The sequence below is a fragment of the Chlamydomonas reinhardtii genome, chromosome 6 (assembly GCF_000002595.2).
Source record: "Chlamydomonas reinhardtii strain CC-503 cw92 mt+ chromosome 6, whole genome shotgun sequence".
NCBI lineage: Eukaryota > Viridiplantae > Chlorophyta > Chlorophyceae > Chlamydomonadales > Chlamydomonadaceae > Chlamydomonas > Chlamydomonas reinhardtii.
Genome location: NC_057009.1, coordinates 3,437,761 through 3,458,325, shown reverse-complemented (window position 1 = coordinate 3,458,325; position 20,565 = coordinate 3,437,761). Strand labels below are relative to the sequence as shown.

The window sequence follows — 20,565 nt, the reverse complement described above, 5'->3', positions numbered from 1 at the left end:
GGAGTTGAATAAGGGCAGCTATCATGCCCTGTGCATGCGCTTGGATATGCGCGTGTGTGTGGGGGGGAGGCGGGGATCGTGTTGACTCGGTCGGGGATCGTGTTGACTCGGTCGGGTTCAAAAGTTCCGTCAAGCATTCCGTTCATCTCAACGGATTCCCGCTACCCCAGCGCTGTCCATGCACCTGCCCTTGCACCTACACTGGCCTCACGCAATGCCTCAATCGGCATGGACTCGCTGTAACTGATGTGAAGCTTTGGAGCACCCAGCAGCCCGCTACTCCTAACGTGAAAGTGCAGCCATTCAGAACACTCGCGCACACTTGCTCGTCACGCACCTCCTGCCCCTCATCTAGTACTGCCTTTGTCAGATGCAGACGCCCCTCCAGCAAGCCGCCCTAGACGGCTGCACGCCACGCATCCTCCACACATCCTAGGCGCCACACAAACGCGCGCAAGTTATCACAACCGCTACGACCCCGCCACCGCCTGCTTCTCCCCCGCGGCGCCCTCCTTACTTCACGCTGCTGACGCCGCCGCCGCCGCCGCCGCCGCCGCCGCCGCCGCCGCGCCTGCATCGCCGCCCCGTGTGTCGGGGATGCGGTGGAACAGCCATTGCATGATGGTGCCGAACGCGTCGTCGTCGGAGTTCGGGAGCCGCCGCAGCGGCTGGAAGGGGTGGTCGGGCGGCGTGGCGGGGATGGCGCGCAGGTCAGGTTGCCGCTCCTCGGGGGGCTTGGAAGCCGCCTCGAACTCCGACTGCCGCGCCGTGTAGTGCTCCGTCACGGAACGGTTCAGCAACGGGCCGGTGGTGTAGGCGAACCTGTGTGTGTGTATGTGTGTGCGCGTGTGGGTGGACAGAAGTAGGCAAAATGGAGATTGTGGCGAGTGAGGTTGATACGGTACGTGGATATGCACATGCGGGGGCGCAGCGCAGGCTGCAGGGAATCTGGAATCCGCTGCCCCGGAATCACATCTGCCCCGCGCCTCAGACCGGCTCGCCGCGCACCTGTGCCACACTCGCGCCAGGTGCCTCTGCATGTGCGCCAGGCGCTCGGGGCTGATGCTGGCCAGCAGCTGCGGCAGCGCCTCCAGCGCGGCGTCGTCCTCTCGTATGCGCAGGCTGAAGGAGTCCCAGTCCAGGATGCTCTCGAACACCGCCTGCACGCCGTCCATGACCACCACCGGGATGCAGCCGTGCAGGATGGCGTCCTCGGCGCGAGGGGACCAGCCGTCGCCTGGAGTGCAAAAGCAGCAGAGCGGGTGGGGCACACACCAGGTTGGCTGCTGGAGTTGGACTAAGGGCCGCAGGAAAGCTTGCTCCGGGTGGGGTGTCGCTGCAACAGAGCGAAGCATCGTGAGTGCAGGGTGCAACACGGCACGCACCCGGGGCCACCAGGCAGAACTTGGACCGGGCGAGGTGCTCCGAGTAGTCGCCTCCCACCATGCCGCCGTGCGAGATGACAATCTTGTAGCGGTTGAACCAGTCTTGCCGATTCGACAGGCTGCACAAATGGTGGGATTTAGGGGTGGACGGGGCCCGTAAGAGCGCCGCTAGGGAATGATGTAGGCGGGGGCCTTTCGCGGATGCCTCCCACCAGCGCCTCCGCCCTTGCTGCCCTCTCCCAAGGGCAGGCCGGGTGTCCAAGCAGACTGCTGTGGCGTTGACTCACTCGGTGATGCGTTGCCGTATGCCGCGGCTATACTGCGGCAAGCGGAACGCGCCGCTGTCGCCCCTGTGTGGGCGCGTGGGCGTGGGCGCGGGACAGCCCGCGAGTCGGGGTGTGTGTGTCAGGCGTGCGTTTGTGCGAGAGACAGGCGGCGTGCGGAGCCGCATGGGGCACATGCAAGTCAGAGGCTCAGGAGGCAGTGCTGTACAGTGCGCATTCGGCGCAAGGGAGCTGGAGGACACTCCTGTGCAGGCCTGCACGCCCCTCCCCGGCCCGGCCGGCCCCGCGCCACCTGACCCCGGGCACCGGCCGCAGACGTGTACCGGCTACCACTGGTTTCTGGTGAAAGACCGCCCTCTCCCACACACGCACACACACACACATATATACACACACACACACACACACACACACACACACACACACACACACAAGCGGGCGGGCTTTCGTTTCGATCTGAACACACGCCAGCGCACACCTGAAATACAGGAGGATGTCCCGCTGCAGCGGCGGCGCGCCCAGCAGCGGCGAGCGGGCGAAGTGGAAGGGCGGTTTGAAGGCGGGAATGACCAGGTCCTGACAGCAGATGAGAGGAAGAGAGAGAGGGGGGGGGGTTACATGCATTAAGTTTACGAAGTGAAGTCGTAGCCACGTACAAAGGTACACAGTAGTCGTCGTTACCGGGGGGGTCAAGGAGTGACTACTTGGGTGATGGCGGCAACAAATGCGGGGGGCGGGGGCCGGGGATAGCGGGGATGGGGGGCGCGGGGTGCGGGGAGTGCGGGGGTGCGCGGTATGTGAGGGGCTGAAGGGGCTGAAGGGGCACGTGTCGTTGATGCCCGGCGGGTGAGTCCGTGGCCGCCCATGCGTGCGCCGCCGTGCGCCTACCTGTCCAACGTCCTGGCCACCCGCCCGCACACCCAGCCCAACCCCAGCCCTCCTGCTCAACACCCCTGCAACCCGACGCACATGCCGCCCCTGCTCCCACTGACCTTCTTCGGGTCGAAGCAGGGGTGTCCCTCTATGTCATGATGATAGTCCACGCCAGGCCAGCGCTGGAAGCCGTACACCGGCCGGTCATACACATCCTGCGTGCCGTGACACGTGAGCGCGTGCGCGCGTTACGGGGCGATTGACACGCGGCTTACCCTAGCACGCCAGAGCCTGCGCAAGAGTCACGCTCGCCCTTCGCGTGGAGCTGCGGCTGCAAACCCGCATCAGAGTCCCTCCCCACGGCCCCTACCCCGCGCTTCCGGCCTGCACTGCCGTCGCCTCCGCCCCCGCCTCCGCCGCACCTGCAGGTAGGCGGTGCCGGAGGTGTGGTTGGCCTCCAGGCGGCCCCAGTGCGTCAGCACAATGGAGGTGTTGTAGATGGCGGTGGGCATCCAGCAGGCGCCCTCGTCCGCCGCCATGAGCCAGATGTGGTCGCGCCCGCCGCGCCGGTCCCTGGCAGCGGCAGCCACAGCACGGACGGGGCAGCAGCCGGGGCACAAATCATCTCCTCACGCACAGAGCATCGCCAGGCAGCTGGTATTACATCAACATGCCCGATTCAAAGAGCACGCGCCCGCCAGCTGCCGCTTACCGCATTCGCGCCACCCGCGCACACGCCGTGTCCACAACACGCCATGCCCCCGCCCTCGCTGCAAAGCCATTTCAACGTGTCCCACCGCACACACCCGCCCCGCCCGCACCAGTAGGGCAGGTTGGTCCGCAGCCAGCCGTGCAGCTCGGTGAGCATGTTGGCGCCGTGCATGGGACGGCTGTCTGCGGCGGCGGGTGGGTTGGCGTGTGTGGCGGATGGGTTCGTAGGGTGGGCGTGGAGTGGGCGTGGGGTGACCATGGGCTGGGTGTGGGATGGGCGTGGGGTGGGTGTGGGGTGGGCGTGACCGGGATGTGGGACGGGGCCGGGATGGGTGTGGGGTGGGCTGAGAGTGTGGGAGCGGGAGGGCGGGGTGGGCAGGGCAGGGGCGGCGACAGGCGACGGGACATGCAATGGGGGCGCCCCTGACATTGAAACAGCAGCGAGGACCGTGTGGGCCGTGGGGTTGTGGGCGAGGGCGAGCGGCTGGCTGGCTGGCTGGCGGGTTGGCTGGCTGGCGACAGCGGGCGCAAGGACAACCGGGGGGCGTGCATTGGCGCGCAGCCGGGACTCACCTACGTAGGGTGCGTGCCACCAGGGCGCGTCAGCCCACCCCATGATGGGCCTTCGAGGTGCAGCGGGTGCAGTGGGGTGGGTTGGCGTCACAGTGGGTGTAGCAGGACGATGCGGTTGTAAGGTGTACATCCAAACGAAGCCTGCGCCTGCCCCCCACCCCAGCGTTGGCGGCATGTAAGGCATGCACGAACACTTCCTCGCGCCGGGCTCACCAGAAGTAGCAGGTGACGTAGTGCGGCACGTAGAAGAAGTCGGCCTCCTCGGGGTCGAACGTCCTGCGCGGGCAGATGGTCACGTGGGGTTCACCACTGCGTTGGCGCACGTCCTGCTGCTGCGGTCCATCCAGCCGCCCCCACCTGACCCCGCACCAACCCGTCCATATGACCCCTGCATCTGACGTCAACCCATGTCGCCTACCCATGCCTGCACGCCGCCTTGCTAGCTACCAGCGGCCAATCCACGGTGTCACCCGCTGGCCTCCACTTATCCTGCACCACCATTCCAAGGGCATGCCTGCGCACAGTAGCCTGTGCCGCTCCTTCTAACCTCCCCCTCACTCGCTCCATCTCAATCCCAACCAGCCTCCCCATACCTGCCAGCCTCCCAGCCAGCCTCCCCATCCAACCCATCCCACCCTGCCAAGCCAACCACACCTGTGCTCGCTCTGCAGCAACAGCTCGTGGAACATGGTCTCCACGCTGTAGGTCCAGCCCGTCAGCTCCGTATTGTTGCCGTCCAGCCAGCGCCGCCACAGGCAGGCATGACTGCGCGTCATGCAGAGCGGGCGCGGGAGCGCGGGTGTGTGCTTGGGCGGGTGTGTGAGGCAGGCAGGCAGGCAGGCAGGCGTGTCCGGAGGGTGAGGCCGGCATCGTGCTTGTACGTATGGTTTGTGATGCAACGATAACGCACGTATATGCAACGCAGCTTGGCGCGGCTAGCTAGTCAGCCGTATCACCGCCACTGCCGCCGCTGGCCAGCGGTGCCCACCACTAGCCGCTGCCGCTGCCGCCGCCATCCACTCACGCGAGCAGTCGGTACTGCAGCATCCGCGACGTGTACTTGGGCGGCACGTCGTACACCTGCAGGGCGGGCGCATTAGGCAGGAGGGCGGGGGGTTATGTGGTCGAGCCCATTATGTCCCAAGAGTCAAGGAATCGTCACCAAGGGCGGGGGGAGGGACGTCACAAGCCACAAGCAAGGGTGCCGGAAAAGGAACACGGTGCGCCCGCGCCAGCATTAAAGGTGTGTCCAGCAATGCCCCGGCCCCGCAGTCACGGCCCCACGCACGTATATGAGCGGCCGGCGGCGGCCGCCCGGCAGCGGCAGCACGTTGGCGGCGGGCGGCTGCGCCGTCACCTGCTGCAGCCAGGGCCGCTGCTCCTGAAGCGCTGCGGGCGAGGGCCAGTGCGGGAGTGGCAGCGGCTGTACATGAGCGCGGGGTGAGCAAGAGGCGCGACGGTGTATCCTGCGTGGGCGGCTGGGTCGACGTGGGGCTATGTGTCCGGTATGTGCATGCGGAAAGCACAAGGGAAGAGGAACTGCGTACAAACCTTGTGTGTAAACCATGTGTGTGGGTGTGTGGGTGTGTGCGTGAGGGCCCCGGCCCGGCCTGGGCCCGATTGACCCGCTGACCGCACCCAGCAACACCTGCCCCGGGGACACCCGCCACCACTCACGCGGCTCCACGGGTGTGCCGGCCTTCTTGCGGCTGCAGTCCGAGCCGTACCAGTCCGTGTGACACCTGCAGGCAAGAGCGTGCGTGCATGTGTGTACGTGTCAGTGTGTATGCGTGCGTGTGTGCGTGTGTGGTGCTTTGCGAGTGCAACATGCGATTCGTGTCCAGCGGACACAAACACACAGCGAGTTGTGCTGTGAGACCTGCAAAGCAGCAGCAGCGCCCGCCCCGCCCCGCCCCCGCCCGCACCTGCAGTATCCGAAGTGGCACTCGCCGTGCCCGCTGCACTGGTTCATGCAGGTGGTCTCCATGGGCACGGAGCCGTCGCAGGGGTGGGCAATCTCCTGGAAGCAGCCACACCTGATGCGGCGGCAGGCGCGTTCTGTAACTATCAGACTCGTTACCAATGCCCTATCCAAGCGTGTGGCACGCAGGCCATCCAATGCAGCGGAGCACTCAACCGCACAACGATGAGGCACCTGCCGAAGACAGCTACCTATAGCCCCCACACGCCCGTCTCACAAGAGCCCCATGTGCAGCACCGGCAGCAGCACAGCCCAGCCCGCCCACCGCCAGCAGCCCTCCCTGCCCAGGCACGCTGCACTCACTCGAACGCGGAGGTCCTGTTGTTGCACCACCCCGAGGGGCCGTAGATGTCGTCGTACTTGACCTGGCCCCACGACTTAAGGCCGGTCTTGCTCTGCCCCATAAGTCCAGAGCAACGCAAAGCATTCGTTGGTTTAAACACCGGACTGCCGTATGGTACAGCGGCATGATTGTGCGTCCCTGGTCTGTGTCCCTGGTGTGCATCCCTGGTGTGCATCCCTGGTATGCGTCCCAGGCACGTGTATGGGCCGCCTAGCTCCAAAGCTGCAGAACCACCGCCGCCCTCACCGTTGCCGGTTGGCAGCCGTCCGCCAGCGGCCGGCCGTGCTGCACCGGCGGTGTCCAGGGCGGCGCCCCCGGCGGCGCGGGTATTCGCCGCAGGCTGCCCTCGCCGCAGTAACACGCCGCCACATTGTCATCGCAGTACCCTGGAGGCGTGGTGGACCGGTCATGCAGAACATTATGCTTTGAGGGCACACACTCGCATTTGCCGGTTGTATAGATGCGGGGTCCACCACCGCCCGAATCTCAAGACAGCCCTGGTGCAGCTGATCTGCCCGTTTCGAAGGGCGGCTCAAACCCCATGCCTGCCCAGCGGCCTCTCCACGACGGACACTACACACGCCTCAACTACACATCCCGCATCGCCGCACGCGCCTCGCTCACCGTGGCAACGGGAGGCCGTCCACCTCAGATTTGTGACGTCCAGGTCCAACCCGTCGGGCCCAATGTGCGACTGCGAGGAAGAAGGTGGAGAGGTTTGCAAGGTTAAGGCAATGGGAAGAGGGTAAGAGCATTGGGAACAGGGAAGGGGGAGTGAGTGAGTGAGCGGTCCAGCGCACTGAGGATGTCCTGTCAGAGCGAGTCATTCAACCGACTGTATGACCGCTACATGGCAATCCCGCAGCCTCATCGCACAACCTCATCGCTCATCCACCCGGCTAACGACCCGCTCCCTCGTCCGCTCGCGGTCCAGCCAGCCCAAGCCACCAATGCCTTTAGTATCGGATTGAGGTACGCCCCTTCCCCCGCCCCACACACTCCCCAGAATCTCACCGCCGGCTCCGTGCGCAGCACATCCCCTTTCCCCCGGTGGTGGTCGGTGCACGGCCGCTTGAACTCCTTGCCGCAGTCGTCCCCGTCACGGCCTGCGCTGGCAGACAGGCAGACCGGAAGACAGGACGGCAGGTGGCAGGTTCTCAGGTCACAGGCACCACCGCAGCCCCAGCGAATGCGGAGCACCGGGTTTCACATTAGCAGGCGCATTCGCCACCTGCCTTTGCAACTTAGGGCCCACACGGCGCCGCGATAATACCATGCGGGGCTACAGCCCCCAAGTGGGCTGCCCGGCTTCTGCCCACATGGGAAGGCGGCAGCAGCCTGCTGGAGCGCCCCCGCCTGGGTCGCCCCCGTGCGGCCGGGGCGAGCAGGCGCCCCAAGCAGCGCACAACCCACATGGCCAGTTGTCCACATGGCCCCATCCCCCCCACCACCCGCCGCGCCTCACCCGCCGGGCACTCGCACAGCCCCGTGTCGTGGTTGCAGTTGCCCCAGCCGCTGCAGGCGTTGGGGCACTCCTTGCTTCCGCGCGGCACCGCTTTGTACGGCAGCGGGTCCTGGCGCATCCATCCTCCGCACCATGTGCCGCGTGCCAGTGCACAGCGCTTGCGCACGGCTGCGCTTGTGGGCAGGGCGCGTTGAGTTACCGCTCGAAAGTGGGAAAGCGGGCCGCAGAGCTGGGGATGCGGGTGCTGGGTATCCGCCACCTACCCTCATGCGGATTTCCCGGCATCTCCAGGTGCGGGTGGCTAGCGTTCGGGGCGGGGCTGACGCTACCTGCGGCGCGATTGGTTTGGTAGGTGAGGGCGTGGCTGTCCGTGCCAGTGGAAGACAGCAAGTTGTGCCCAGGTGCGGGTTTTGCATTATACTCAACGCACCGTTGACGTATTCAAATGGGGGCAGATTGTACACCACGCCCTGCGGGATTTGCAGCTGCGGCACGTTGCGCCACCTGCTCGCGAAGCCAGCAGCGACATCGCAGAGAAATGGCGCGAGCAGCACTGCAAGCTGCAGCACGAATGCCATATCAAGCTTATTTATCTAGCAGCATCTACCATTCTACTGGGCGACACGTAGCAATTAATGTGACAAACTGTTCTTATTCATGGTGCGCAGTCCAAGCTACCCTGCTAACATAGGCTTCCATTGATGTCACGACTGTATTGTACAGAGCCTTATTGATTGAGCCTTATTGATTGGGTCGGTACCTTCTTGGTAGACTCCTGCATCAGGTCCGCTGGCACCTTCTGACACGGAGCCTCCATCGACCCCGTCTGCCCGGCCCCCCTCCCCCCCTTCGCCCTCGCTGATGATGTAGCACAAGTCCGCAGGCTCGGCATCGCGCCCCCAGTTAAGACACTGCTACGCCCGCCACCACCTGCACGCATGACGTATTGACGCTTGTATGGACAGAGCGGACAGAGTGCCCGGGGTAGGACCCTTATACCGGTTCAACGGTTGTCGACATCAACTGCAGCAGGAGCGCTGGTGATAAGGCTTGCACCACCAGCTGTGCCCTCTCGTCACTGCCATTGGTACACCAAATGGCTGCCGTACCGATGCAGCCGGCAGGCGCAGGGGCGGGCATGGGGCAGCAGGGGGCCCCGGCGGGGGCTGCTGGGCCGGGGCGTGCCAGCGGCACTTGTGTGCACCCAAATACAGCAGCACTAGTGGTAGCGGCGGCAGGCCGAGAGATTCGTGAGTTATGCGGCGGCGGCCGTGGGATTTCGGTCAGTCCACGACCGAAGGGAACCGAAGGGGCCGCGGCGCGCCGGCGCCAGGGGCTCATGCTTGGCTCATGCGGGTTCGTGCCATCAACGATGAGTTAGAACAGTTATTACATCTGACTTAGTGTAACGCTATGCCTGTAGTTACACCCCGACCGCTAGATATCTAGTGTTCGACAAATGTAAACAGGTAGTCACGTCCACGCTCGTTCAGCTCGTTCGGTTGACCCACAAACTAAAACATACATGTGTTTACTTGAAATCAGTCTTTGGTCTGTTGCTACGGTCAGTCGGGCGCCGTTTTGACCGATGTTTGCCCGCTTGAGAAGCCGCTCCCAGCGACTGCTAATAGTCTTTGGATTGGCGAGCGGCTGTGTGCTCGTTTGTCTCTGGAGAACCGCAGAGGCGACTGATGGTGAGCAAATCGGTGGCTGGGTGCTCCCACGTGGTGCTCCCACCAATGGCGTGGGCCCGACTGCGAACGTCACACGATGGCCGCCGGAGGCCGAAGGCCGGTAGGCGGTGACGTGTCATCCTGAGACAGGGAGCACATGACACCGCAGGGAAGCTGGAGAGGAGGGTTACGGGGGCTTGATAGAGGCGGAGACGGGCGGGACACACCCACCCTCCCATTCAGGGACGTTCAACCTTCACGCACCGTCCCATTCAACCGTAATTTGTCTCATGCGTCGTACCACATGCAGGAGAGCGGCGGGGGCTGGCTTCAGGCCTGCGGAGCCTGCTGCACTTTGAGATGCCGGCCGGTGCGCACATCTCTCTGCCGGACCCCCCGAAGGTCCTCGTTGCAGCTGCAGGTGCGCAGCAGTGCACGGCACGGCACGGCTGGACCAACCGCCAATCATTCTAGGGGGTAGCGGGTGTTGGCAAGCTAGTGCGGCTGCGCTGGATCACGGATCGGGCAACGACTTGCCTATACCGTGCTCGGCCTCTCGCCGTTGCGCGTACACAGAGCCCGAGGACAACTCCACACGACCCCACCACCACCATGAAATGGATCCTGAGGCCGGTGAGCTGGGGCCAACTCTGAACCAATGCCGTAAGGAACAAAAGCGCTGCAAGGAGAAGCTGGGGCAGATGTGTGGGAACAGTCGATCGATGGGGGAAATTGGGGATGCAGTGGGAAGGAGGGACGCACGTGTGCGTGGTAGGTTCACAGATCCTGCCCGTCCGATGTCATGCCGTGTCAGCAAGCCTGCTGAAACACGCGTCGTAGTGTCATGGTGGAAATGCGATCTAATTTGGGATCCATCTTCCACTGCTGTGCTTGCCCACGCGCGTCTCCTTTGCCTAGCCCTGCGGCGGCGCTGCGCACTCGTGAAGGGCACGTGGTGCGGCGAGTTCCTGCGCCAGGTGCGGCTCCCGGCACGGCCCGTGCCGCGCGGCCGCAAGGAGTGCCCAAACGCCTGCAGCGGCTGGGGCAATTGCAACCACGACACGGGGATGTGCGAGTGCCCGGCGGGTGAGGCGCGGCGGGTGGTGGGCGGGATGGGGCCATGGGGCCATGTGGGTTGTGCGCGGACGCCTGTGGTTATGACTATGTGCCATTGCGCGCGGGGCAGATGCGGGGCAGCTGGGGCAGGGTGGAGTGGCGAGCACACATGGGGTCGTGGGGACTTGCCTGACGCCTGCCTATCGTATGGCGCTCCGTACGTGTCCCCCGTTGCTCCGTTGCAGGGCACGGCGGCGAGGATTGCAGCAAGCCGGTGAAGCGGCCGTGCGCACACCGGCACCGCAACATTAGCAACCCGAACGCCACGGAGCCCGTGGTGCGTGTGAGGGGTGCGGTGCTAGAGCCGCGATTACGCGCAACATGACAGGTCGACTACCGTAATAGATCCCTGCCCTAGGTCGCAGACTGGCCAGCTGTGCGGCAGGCCGCCTTGCTGCTTGCGTTGCCGCTGCAACTGCAAGAGCGCGGTTCATCTGCTGTGCTCGCTGCTGCCCCGCTGCCCGCAGAGCTCTGTGGGCCCGAACGGGCTAGACATCGGGCCGACGACTGTGCAGGGCTGGACGGCGTCCCGCTGCTTCGGTGAGGCGCGGCCGGGAGGCGGTGCAGCCTCGGCGGCATTACCAGCACCCCCACCTAAACTAACGCGATTGAGGTCAATGCCACCAGTTCGTGCACGGAATGCTCGATGCTTGCAACCGACACGATGCTGAGTCGATCCCACGCGTTGCCTGTGTCCAGGCTTCTGCGATGAGGACGTGGCTGCATGCTACTGCGGCGAGGGCCGGTACGCCCGCATCCCGCCGCCGCCGGGGTCGCCGCCGTGGACGCCGCCGGTGCAGCGTGGCAGGCCGCTGGCGGATGGCTGCCAGCCCAACACGGTGGGGGTCGTGCTGCTGGTGATGGTGGGATTGGGGTCAGGGTGGTCGGTGGTAGGATGGACCGAGGCGGTAGTGGGCTGGAAGCGCGGGGCGGGTACGTCACCTAGGCTCAGACCCGTTCATCAACGTGCCCCGGGAGCGTGTCAGCTAGACGTTTACGACGTGCAAAACGTCACCACGGCTGTTGATTGGCCTGGGAAACAGCAGCTACCATTATTGCGATGCAACAGGGCATTCACCTGACCCTGCCTTCTTGCTCGCCTGCTGCCGGGACGCTTCCAGGACGCCACCGGCGCCAAGAGCTTCGCGGCCGGCGGCGGCACCTCGTGGGCGGACATCTACGGCCCCAACGGCTTTTGCAACGACCCCAACAAAGCCACCAGGCAGGCAGAGGCGCGCGCGCGCGAGGGAGAACATGGAGGAAGCGAAGGGGCGGGCAGCTGAGCCAGTGGGCCATAAAACGCGCGTTTAGAGGGCGGTCGCTGCGTTCCATTTGGCGCACAACTGGAATGAAACGGGATGCTCTGGTGCATGTTCACAGGCCGACTGACCTGATTTGCTCCTTGCTATCGCCTGCCGCCGCACCAGGTGTGGTTGCTTCCAGGAGATTGCCTTCCCCTGCGACGGCTCCGTGCCCATGGAGACCACCTGCATGAACCAGTGCAGCGGGCACGGCGAGTGCCACTTCGGGTACTGCAGGTGCGGGATGGCCGTCCAGTGCCGGAGAGGGTGGCCGAACTAAACAAAGCGGATAAACGTCGCCATCAGGGGGGGCGGGACGAACGGTGCTGGAGATGATGATTGGGCAGATAGACGTCTCCGTCTGGCTGTGACGTGGTTACCGTATCATCACAGCGTCCCCTGCTGCTTCCGCTGGTATCCTTTGTAATGTCCCTGCCACCAGGTGCCACAAGTTCTGGTATGGGTCGGACTGCAGCCGCAAGAAGGCCGACTCGGGGCCGCTGGAGCCAGGTGCGCGAGGAGCGGCCCGGGATCGGGGGCGGGATTTGGGGCGGGAGCGGGGGCGGGGGCGGGAGCCTAAGCTGCCATGTCATAGTGTCCTTTATCGCGCCGCTCATAACATACCACCGCCGGCTGGCCCTGCTGTCTGGCGCTACTACTGCTGCGTGCAGCGCTGCACGAGAGCGAGCGGCCCTGGCTCCGCCCCGTGGTCGCTGTGCCGCCCGCCGCTCTGGAGACACCGCCCATCAGCACCCGACCGCGGCCACTCATCTATGTGCGTGCGTGCGTGCGCCACGCCCATTTACTTCTCAGCATGGTCACCGTGCCTGTCACTATGTGCCTGTGATGTTGCGAGGAACGCGCGCCCACCTCAACCAACTCACACTACGCCCACCTGATGCCCGTACTCTGCGGCCCGCCCGTACAATTGCAGGTGTACGATGTACCTCCAGACTACACATCACGCATGCTGCAGTACCGCAACTTCGGGTGCGTGCGCAACGCGCAATACCGTATACCTACATAAAAGCCCAGAGCACGATACCGCGAACAATCTCCGGAACTTTACAGTCTGCGCTCAGTCGGGTTGCATGCTCGCCGTGGCTGTTTGCCTTCGGTATGCTTCCGCACCTACGCCTGCCGACGCGGCCCTCCGTCTCCTGTACCCCTTCTCGCCTGCCGCACAGCGACACGTGCCTTTGGCGCCGCTGGCACGACGGCAACTTCACCGGCATCACCGGGTACACGTACGGCATCGAGACGTTGATGCACGAGCTGATGCTGCAGAGCGAACACAGGTGTGACCGTGGGAAGAGATGGGAACGTTGCGCGGGGCCCTTGCTTGCGCATAGAGGGGGCAAAAGCAGAAACAGGGGCTGCCACCGCCACCAGTCATCTCTTGCCTGAGCACCCGTTGTGACTTGAGCCGCCCCTTTTCCTCATGTGCTTGAAGTACCTGTGTGCCCCGCCGTATTCCTGCTCGACCTGTTGCGGCCCTGTCTCGCTGCTTGTGGCCCCACCCAACCCCCAGGACCTTCGACCCTGAGGAGGCTGACTTCTTCTACGTGCCCATGTACATCACCTGCTACTTCTGGCCCATCCTGGGCTGGGCGGACGGTCCCTGGTGGCACGCGCCCAACGGTGAGTGAGCGTGGCCTGCCATGCCACTGCTCTATGTATTCATCTGTTGCAGCCAGCGCGATGCTTGCCATAGCGCCGTGCTGCATGCTGCCTGCTTGCGACGCGTACGCCCCTGCGGCCTGCTGGGACCCGCCCGCTTGGCTGCCAGTGCGAATGTGCCTCATCCCTCCCTGCTGAGTGCTGGCCTCCTTGACGCCAGCACGCTTGTGCAATGCGTGCGATGTGCCGCATACAGGTCTGCGTGTGATGCACGGCGCCAACATGATCACCGAGCTGCATGATTGGCTGCGGACCAAGCTGCCGTACTGGTGCGGGCGACGTGCGCGTGAATTCACCGGAATTTGCAACACACATGCACACACGTGCATCTTACCCGTCAGCTTCTAGACGTCCGGGAGACGCACACATGTGCTTCTGACACGTGGCCTGCTCTGTCTGCCCGAACCCCATAGCTCACTCAGTCACCGAATAGCTGCTCACCCTTGAGGTCGTTTGTTTGTGGCTGCCGCTGCCAGGGACCGGCGCGGCGGGCGCGACCACATCTGGCTCATGGCGGCGGACGAGGGCGCCTGCTGGATGCCCAAGGCAGTGTACGACACCTCCATTGTGCTGACACACTGGGGCCGCCTGGACCCCGAGCACAAGTCCAACACCGCCTACCTGCAGGTGCGGTGCCGGCGGCCGTGGCAGCTGCTGTTTTTGTTGCGCGCTACGGTACCTACAGGCAGCGGGCGTGGGAGGTTGAGTGACGCATGTGACCAGGGCCACGTGCAGCAGTTGAAACCTAGCAGGGCACGTGGCTGGTTCCATACGGTACCGTAGCTGGCGGGCGGCCGCTTGTACCTGACGCACGCCCCCCCCCCCCCCACACACACACAGGACAACTACACAGCCAAGCCCGAGTCGGCCTTCGACGCGTGGCGGGGCGTGGACTTTGGCGACCGCATCAAGGGCCACCCCTGCTTCGACCCGAGGAAGGTGCGGCGCCTGCACCCTACACCTGCTGCCAATGCATCCCAGCACGCACCTTCCTCTCCCACCCACCCCGTCCATGCGTCCCCCAGCCCAACCTCCCCTCCGCACACAGCGCCCCCCGCCGCCCACTCCCCCGATCCTCTGTATCCACACCCGCCCCGCCCACAGGACTTGGTGGTGCCCGCCTTCAAGAGCCCCAACCACTTCCCGCGCTCGCCGCTGATTGGCGCGCCGCCGCTGGAGCGCGACCTGCTCCTCTTCTTTCGCGGCGATGTGGGTGCCAGCCGCCTGCCGCACTACAGCCGCGGCATCCGGCAGAGGCTGTTCCAGTGAGTTGCTGCGGGTGCGGCAGTGCTGCTGGGGCGCTGGGCTGGGCTGCGGCTGGGCTGGGCTGCGGCTGCGGCTACGGCTGCAGGCATAGAGCGCCAGGACTAGGGATGCCGTATGGTTATAAGCGCGGCATTGGGTTGTGTGACATCTACCCGTTTGTGCCTTTCCTTAACTTCTCATCCCGCCAGCCTAGCTCACAAGCACGACTGGTACAACCGCTTCAAGATCGCCATCGGCAGCGGCGACAGCCTCAAGGGCGACTACTCGGAGCAGCTGGCCCGGTCCAAGTTCTGCCTGGTGGCGCCGGGTGCGTACAACTCGCGCTGTTCCACCAGAACCCCTCCTGCAATTTCCCTGCAAACGTGCAAGCCGTAATCCAACTCCAGCAGCCAACCGGTTGTGTGCCCGACTCGCTCCGCTTCTCCTGCTCTCCAGGCGACGGCTGGTCTCCTCGCGCCGAGGACGCCATCCTGCACGGCTGCATCCCGGTGGTGGTCATGGACGGCGTGCAGGCGGTGTTCGAGAGCATCCTGGACTGGGACTCCTTCAGCCTGCGCATACGCGAGGACGACGCCGCGCTGGAGGCGCTGCCGCAGCTGCTGGCCAGCATCAGCCCCGAGCGCCTGGCGCACATGCAGAGGCACCTGGCGCGAGTGTGGCACAGGTGCGCGGCGAAGGGTGCCATGTCCTTCCATGCTCACCAGCAGCGCGCACGCTTGGGGTACAGCTGTACCGGCGTCTGCTTGCACCCCAGGCGCGCGCCGATTTAACCTGCTAGATAGACCCACCACCTCCCTCAACTCATCCGTCCTGCCTGTTTTCTGCCCCCCTTCCACACACTCCGCCCCAGGTTCGCTTACACGCAGACGCCTTTCCTCAAGGCCACGGTGGACCGCACCATCCATGGCTACCAGCACAAGCTGCAGGAGGCCAAGCAGGAGGTGCTGCGGGACGCGCCCTATCAGCCCGTGGCGCACTACCCGCACGCCGACGACGCGTTCGGCACAATCATGCAGTGGCTGTTTCATCGCATCCCCGACACACGGGGTTGAGGAAGTCGCTTGCAGGCATTGGGGGTTTGTATAGCGAGTGAGGTTTGTCGACGGAGTGAGGTTTGAGCGCGCGTTGGTTCCGAGGTTTGCACCGTACCGAAGAAGCATAGAGCAAGGAGGAAATCATGTGCATGCGAGCGAGGGGAGCCTACGTGTTGACCTACTGCCGAGCTGAGAGTGAGAGTGAAGAGTGCTGGGGACATGCGCACATGTAGATAGCCCTATCTTCCAGGGGAGCGATTCGTTCATTACGGTTTATTGATTTGTTTATTCGTATGCATGGCGCCACTCTATATGCATTCGCAGCTGCTCTCGAATCGGAACGACTCCCGCGCATGGGAGATGCAAAGACCCAGACATGAATATACAGGCACAAGGCTCTGTACACCATGTCAGTGCAATTGTCAAGTATTAAGCTACAGAGCGTCAGCAGCCGAGCGTTCCAGATTGGATCCGACGCACAGGGCTGTTTCTGCCAGGCATCTCGCTTGCTGCTCAAACTTATTCCAGTACTTCAGGATTTCGCTTTCGAAATGCATGTGTTAAGTATCAGACAGCTACTGCGTGTATAAGCCCAGATACCAACCTCTGCTCGCCGAACGCCGCTGGCGCTTCTGGCTTGACACCGGCAAAGGCAGTTTACGTACCACTGTTAAATCAGCAGGAGCTGGCAAGGAGCAAGGAGCATTCTCCAATCTCCACTGTGGCGGTAAGGTTTGGGCATGGCCCGGCACTCGACATGCAGCAGCAGGCGGCCTTTCGCCAGCGCGCTGGCCATCGGCATAACAATAATGGGTAAGCAGACGCTCATAGAGTGTGCTTGGGCCATAGGAGCTGTGCGGGCTAGCGAGAACGGCGGCTCCCAGGCTTCAAACGGGCTTCACGTTATGCCTTGGCGCGAACAACCGTTTACCCTGCCTGGCCCTCGATCGCCCCTGGCCCTCGTCGTCGCCCACCATGTGCAGTTGCACTGTCAAGCACTGTATCAACTAGTGCGCTGCAATTTGACATCGGCCACGAGCTTACGGTGAGACACGGAACGCAAATCATGGCCAACCGCAGCCAGCAGGGCCAACCGTCAACCTGACTAGGCTGTTCAGCATGCCGCGACCTACCGCGACTGTGCCTGGCCAAAATGCCCGCGTAGACTTGCCGCATGCACATACATTGTTTTATGTTGGCGAGCCGGCTGGAACGTGTGTGTGTGGGGGGGGGGGGTGGCTTAGAGCGCCAGGTGCGCGAGCTGTCCCCGGCCCCCGGCCCCCGGCCCCCACATTCATTGCCGCCATCACCCAAGTAGTCACGTCTCGACCCCCCCCCCTCCTCTCTCTCCCCCCCTCTCCCGCCAGCCTAGCTCACAAGCACGACTATACTTTAGAAAACCTTACGCAAATTGTCACACGCACGCTTGCAGTCGGTCCCTACTCTTCAACTCATCGACCTTCCGGACGACTCAGCGGCTAACACGACTGCATTCGATGACGAGGACATCATGCGAGACTTCAAATACATCAAAATAATGTTCACGCAGGGCGTGTGCATCATCCCTTCTGATCCACGGCTGGAAGCAGCCTGGCTGGAAGGCAGTGAAGGCCCATACGGCGCTGGAATCAACATACCTCTGCCTGAATACGGTGCAGACAACTTCCGGCGCACGGTGGCGGGTTTGCGAAGGCGCGCAGGGCGCCAATTCTTTGACGCTAACGGCAACCACCAATTCTGCGGGAGCTGTGCTGGTCACTTGAACTATGTCACCCAAAAGTTCTGCGCGTTCTACATTTTCAACGAGGAGGGGGGTGGGTGGGCTTTGTCTGTACTGCTGGACATTGTGAAGCTACTTAAGCCCGACACGCCAGCCCATTGGAACTGGAAATGGGGCTTTCACTGGGTTATGGTAGTAGATGTGTATGATTTCATTCTGCACTGGGAGTATGAGCTGATTCTGGTTGTGTACGGGTCCTTGTGCGGATTCACGTGCTGGCTCCTGTACTGGCTCGTATACGACCGGCCCCAGCACAAGGAGACTACGCGGCTGTCGTGGGGCAGGCTGCTACTACGGCATTGCTACCAGCGGCGGCAGCCGCCAGCGGCACTGCGGGCCCTGCAGCTGCAATTCCAGGAAGCACGAGCACGCCGGGAGGCGGAGGAGGCTGCTGCTACAGGAAGCGGCAACGCCAACAATGCTCCAACAGGTAAGCGCAGGGGAGGGTGTGTGTGCAAAAGCTCGGTGCCGGTATGTTTCCATGCACTGCATCGTGTTACAAGTTGTGAGGGCGGCTACGCCGCCGGAGAGGGTACCTGCAAGCAGAGAACTGCGGTCTTCGTGCGGGGTTGGGAGGGCGAGCCCGAACCGCCGTGTAGCCACGCAAAGATAGAGCGTAGCCATCAGGGACGACGGCGTCAGTACTGACAGAACGAAACTCGCAAAGTAGCGAGCGCGACACAGCGCTCCGCTGCTTAACCGGGCCCACCGCCCATGCCGCGCATGGGCCCCAAACAACAAACACACACACGCCACGCCCCTTCGGGGCCCACAACTGTGCACACTCCGAGCGCAGGAAACCTTGGTTTCCGGCAACTCGCTGCGCTCGAGCGGAAACCATCAGTTACGGTAGCTAGCCCCTGTGTGCGCGGCATGCATGGCATGCAATTGCGGCTGCATGACAGCGCTGGTCAGGCTCGGGCTGTTCGGCATCGCGCCGATACGTTTCCCGGTACCATACCGTACGTTGTGATTGAAGCGGGCGCAGCGATAGCGATTGGCTTCCTCCCTTATGCGACACCACGCCCCTCCCTCCCTGCTTCCCTCCCTCCCTCAACAGGCATCTCCACATCCCGCTGCTCTCCGCCGCTGCTGCCGCCGCCAGCAGCACCGCAACGCCAGTCGCTGGCGCAAGCGGGTGGCCAGGAGCGCACCAACAGCTGTCCTGGGGTTGCTGGTGGGGTCGCGGCGCCCGCGGCCGCCTCCGCCGCGCCGGCTACTGGCGCACCGCGCAACAGCCGGAGCTCGGCAGCCGCAACGCCCCACATTGCTGGGAGTGTGGGCAGAAGTGCGGCTGCTCCTGCAGCGCGCCAGGGCCATCAGCAGCGTACTGCTGCGCATGCGCAGCGGCTGACGCCATCCCAGCACCAGCAGCCGCAGCCGTACCAGCAGCCGCAGCGGCCGGGTTTGGCGCGGGCACAGCGGCACGAGGCCAGCAGCAGTGAGCAGCAGAGGAGCAGCACCACCACCAGAGGGGCATCGCCGTCGATAGCCACCTGTACGATGCCTTCCGCCGGCGTGTTTGCAGCGGTTGCCGCTGCCGCTGCTGCACCACCTTTGAGCTCACGCCGCAGCGGTGTCGCAAGTAACGGCTCCGCTCGCCCCGCGGGCGTTGGCGGCGACCGGGCCCCTGGCATGGCCAGCGGGGGCAGCAGCGACGGCAGTCGCGGCAGCCGCGGTGGTGGCAGCAGCAGCGGCAACAGTGCTGCTCGCGCCGCCGCCGCAGTGGCGGCCGCCGCCACGCGCGCAGCGCAGGTGCCAGCAGCCCCGCAGCACGCGCAGCCGGCACGCCCCGCTGCCTCTCATCCCGCCGCCAGCAGCATCCGCCCACCGTGCTCTGTGGAGTCTACCACCAACACCACCACTTCCAGTACTGCCACAACCAACAACATTACGGCCACCGCGAATGCCAGCAGTGCAGCTAATGCAGCGCTGCCGCTCCACCCGCCGCCCGCCCCGCCAACTTGGCAGCAGGGTCCACGGCTGCACACGGCGGCGAAAGCCGCAGCCGCGGCTGCGGCTGACTCGGGGTCCGAGTCAGAGACTGACGAGTGTTGCTTCATCTGCATGGACGCGGCGGCTGTGGTGGGCTTCAGGCACGCCGACGGGTTCGTGCACATGGGCGTGTGCGGCGGCTGCGTGCGGGAGCTGCAGGCGCGCGGGCTGGACCGCACGTGCCCGCTGTGCAGGCGCGCGGTGGTCGCACTGGAGACGCTGCAGCCTGCGCTGCTGGCGCCGCCGCTGCCGCCGGTGCTGGCGTACCGGCCTCTGGTGGCTGCGTACTAGGTAGTTCTATGATGGACGGACGTTAATGGGTTGGCTTGATAGAGCTGCTACTGCAGGCCAGCCAGGACAGATTACCATATGCAAGTACATAGGCTGCTTGTTGATGATACACGCCACACATTGTGTTATAGTCGAGTCTGCAACAGCTAAAGCTCTAAGCCTGCCTCATTGCTCTGCAGGAACTGTACCGGTAGTGTCGGTGTGTGTTCGATGTGTGTACGGTGACTAAGCAGTACGCCGCATGTTCCATGACGTGTCTTGATCACCCATTGTGAATGCTTGAAGGATCAGCAGTCAAGACAGGTTTCCCCTGGGTTTCCCGGCGGTACGCCACTGGCCCATTGGCTGTGGGCATTGATTGAATTGTACACGACAACGCACACGCTCGTACCTAAGGCAGCCTGGGGTTAGGGCCCGGGCCGGCAGGCCAAGGTTGCCCCAAGAAGGGGCAGTCTCTCCAGATTCTCCACCCGCAAGAAATGTTGTACAATTTGCTTAATAGTGCGTGCGAGCACGAACGGCCAAGGCTGTGCGTGTCAGGAACGCTATTACTTGTCGTAGGTGATCTTGGCCTAGACTCTGAAGGCATTTTGCGAGGAAGGAAAAGGAGCATACCGTAGCACATGCCATGTGTGAGCATGATTACCGTCATCCTAGGAATTTGTAACTTGATAGCAACTTACAGATTGAAGAATAACAGACAGGTGGTCAGGCGTGCGGGGTGGATGGGGGGTGAGGGGAGGGGTGGGGGCGGCGCGAGAGCAGGGGCGCTATGCACGCGGCATCGGGCGACCTGCCGCGGTCATGCGGTCTT

At 63.9% G+C, this 20,565-nt stretch overlaps 3 protein-coding genes across 4 annotated transcripts; 2 read left to right on the top strand and 1 right to left on the bottom strand.

Moving 5' to 3' along the window:
- Positions 1 to 100: 100 nt before the first annotated feature.
- On the bottom strand, positions 101 to 8,342 carry CHLRE_06g278094v5 (uncharacterized protein). Its single transcript, XM_001698065.2, has 22 exons — positions 8,046 to 8,342; positions 7,879 to 7,944; positions 7,616 to 7,783; positions 7,165 to 7,256; positions 6,775 to 6,844; positions 6,397 to 6,536; positions 6,111 to 6,202; positions 5,752 to 5,862; positions 5,504 to 5,568; positions 5,115 to 5,215; positions 4,851 to 4,906; positions 4,481 to 4,591; positions 4,040 to 4,102; positions 3,827 to 3,876; positions 3,364 to 3,436; positions 2,965 to 3,115; positions 2,662 to 2,757; positions 2,148 to 2,245; positions 1,673 to 1,735; positions 1,386 to 1,504; positions 1,009 to 1,237; positions 101 to 822 (listed from the first exon to the last, which is right to left on the bottom strand). The coding sequence occupies exons 2-22, from the start codon at positions 7,898 to 7,900 to the stop codon at positions 519 to 521; spliced, it is 2,274 nt and encodes a 757-aa protein (XP_001698117.2). The 5' UTR covers positions 7,901 to 7,944; positions 8,046 to 8,342; the 3' UTR covers positions 101 to 518.
- A 690-nt stretch (positions 8,343 to 9,032) lies between these two features.
- CHLRE_06g278093v5 (uncharacterized protein) lies at positions 9,033 to 15,992 on the top strand. Its single transcript, XM_043063051.1, has 21 exons — positions 9,033 to 9,309; positions 9,599 to 9,709; positions 9,865 to 9,921; positions 10,207 to 10,374; positions 10,590 to 10,681; positions 10,872 to 10,944; positions 11,104 to 11,243; positions 11,526 to 11,626; positions 11,832 to 11,942; positions 12,148 to 12,215; positions 12,377 to 12,480; positions 12,640 to 12,695; positions 12,893 to 13,003; positions 13,237 to 13,346; positions 13,582 to 13,654; positions 13,862 to 14,012; positions 14,226 to 14,324; positions 14,490 to 14,650; positions 14,840 to 14,958; positions 15,087 to 15,315; positions 15,502 to 15,992. Exons 1-21 carry the CDS (start codon positions 9,204 to 9,206, stop codon positions 15,701 to 15,703), a joined length of 2,442 nt encoding a protein of 813 aa, XP_042923757.1. The 5' UTR covers positions 9,033 to 9,203; the 3' UTR covers positions 15,704 to 15,992.
- A 100-nt stretch (positions 15,993 to 16,092) lies between these two features.
- On the top strand, positions 16,093 to 20,430 carry CHLRE_06g278092v5 (uncharacterized protein). Of its 2 annotated transcripts, none has more exons than XM_043063050.1 (4): positions 16,093 to 16,498; positions 16,669 to 16,730; positions 17,235 to 17,895; positions 18,526 to 20,430. In XM_043063050.1, exons 1-4 carry the CDS (start codon positions 16,495 to 16,497, stop codon positions 19,749 to 19,751), a joined length of 1,953 nt encoding a protein of 650 aa, XP_042923755.1. In that variant the 5' UTR covers positions 16,093 to 16,494; the 3' UTR covers positions 19,752 to 20,430. The 2 variants fall into 2 exon arrangements, with proteins under 2 accessions (XP_042923755.1, XP_042923756.1); XM_043063049.1 differs by having other exon boundaries at positions 17,118 to 17,895.
- Positions 20,431 to 20,565: the final 135 nt, after the last annotated feature.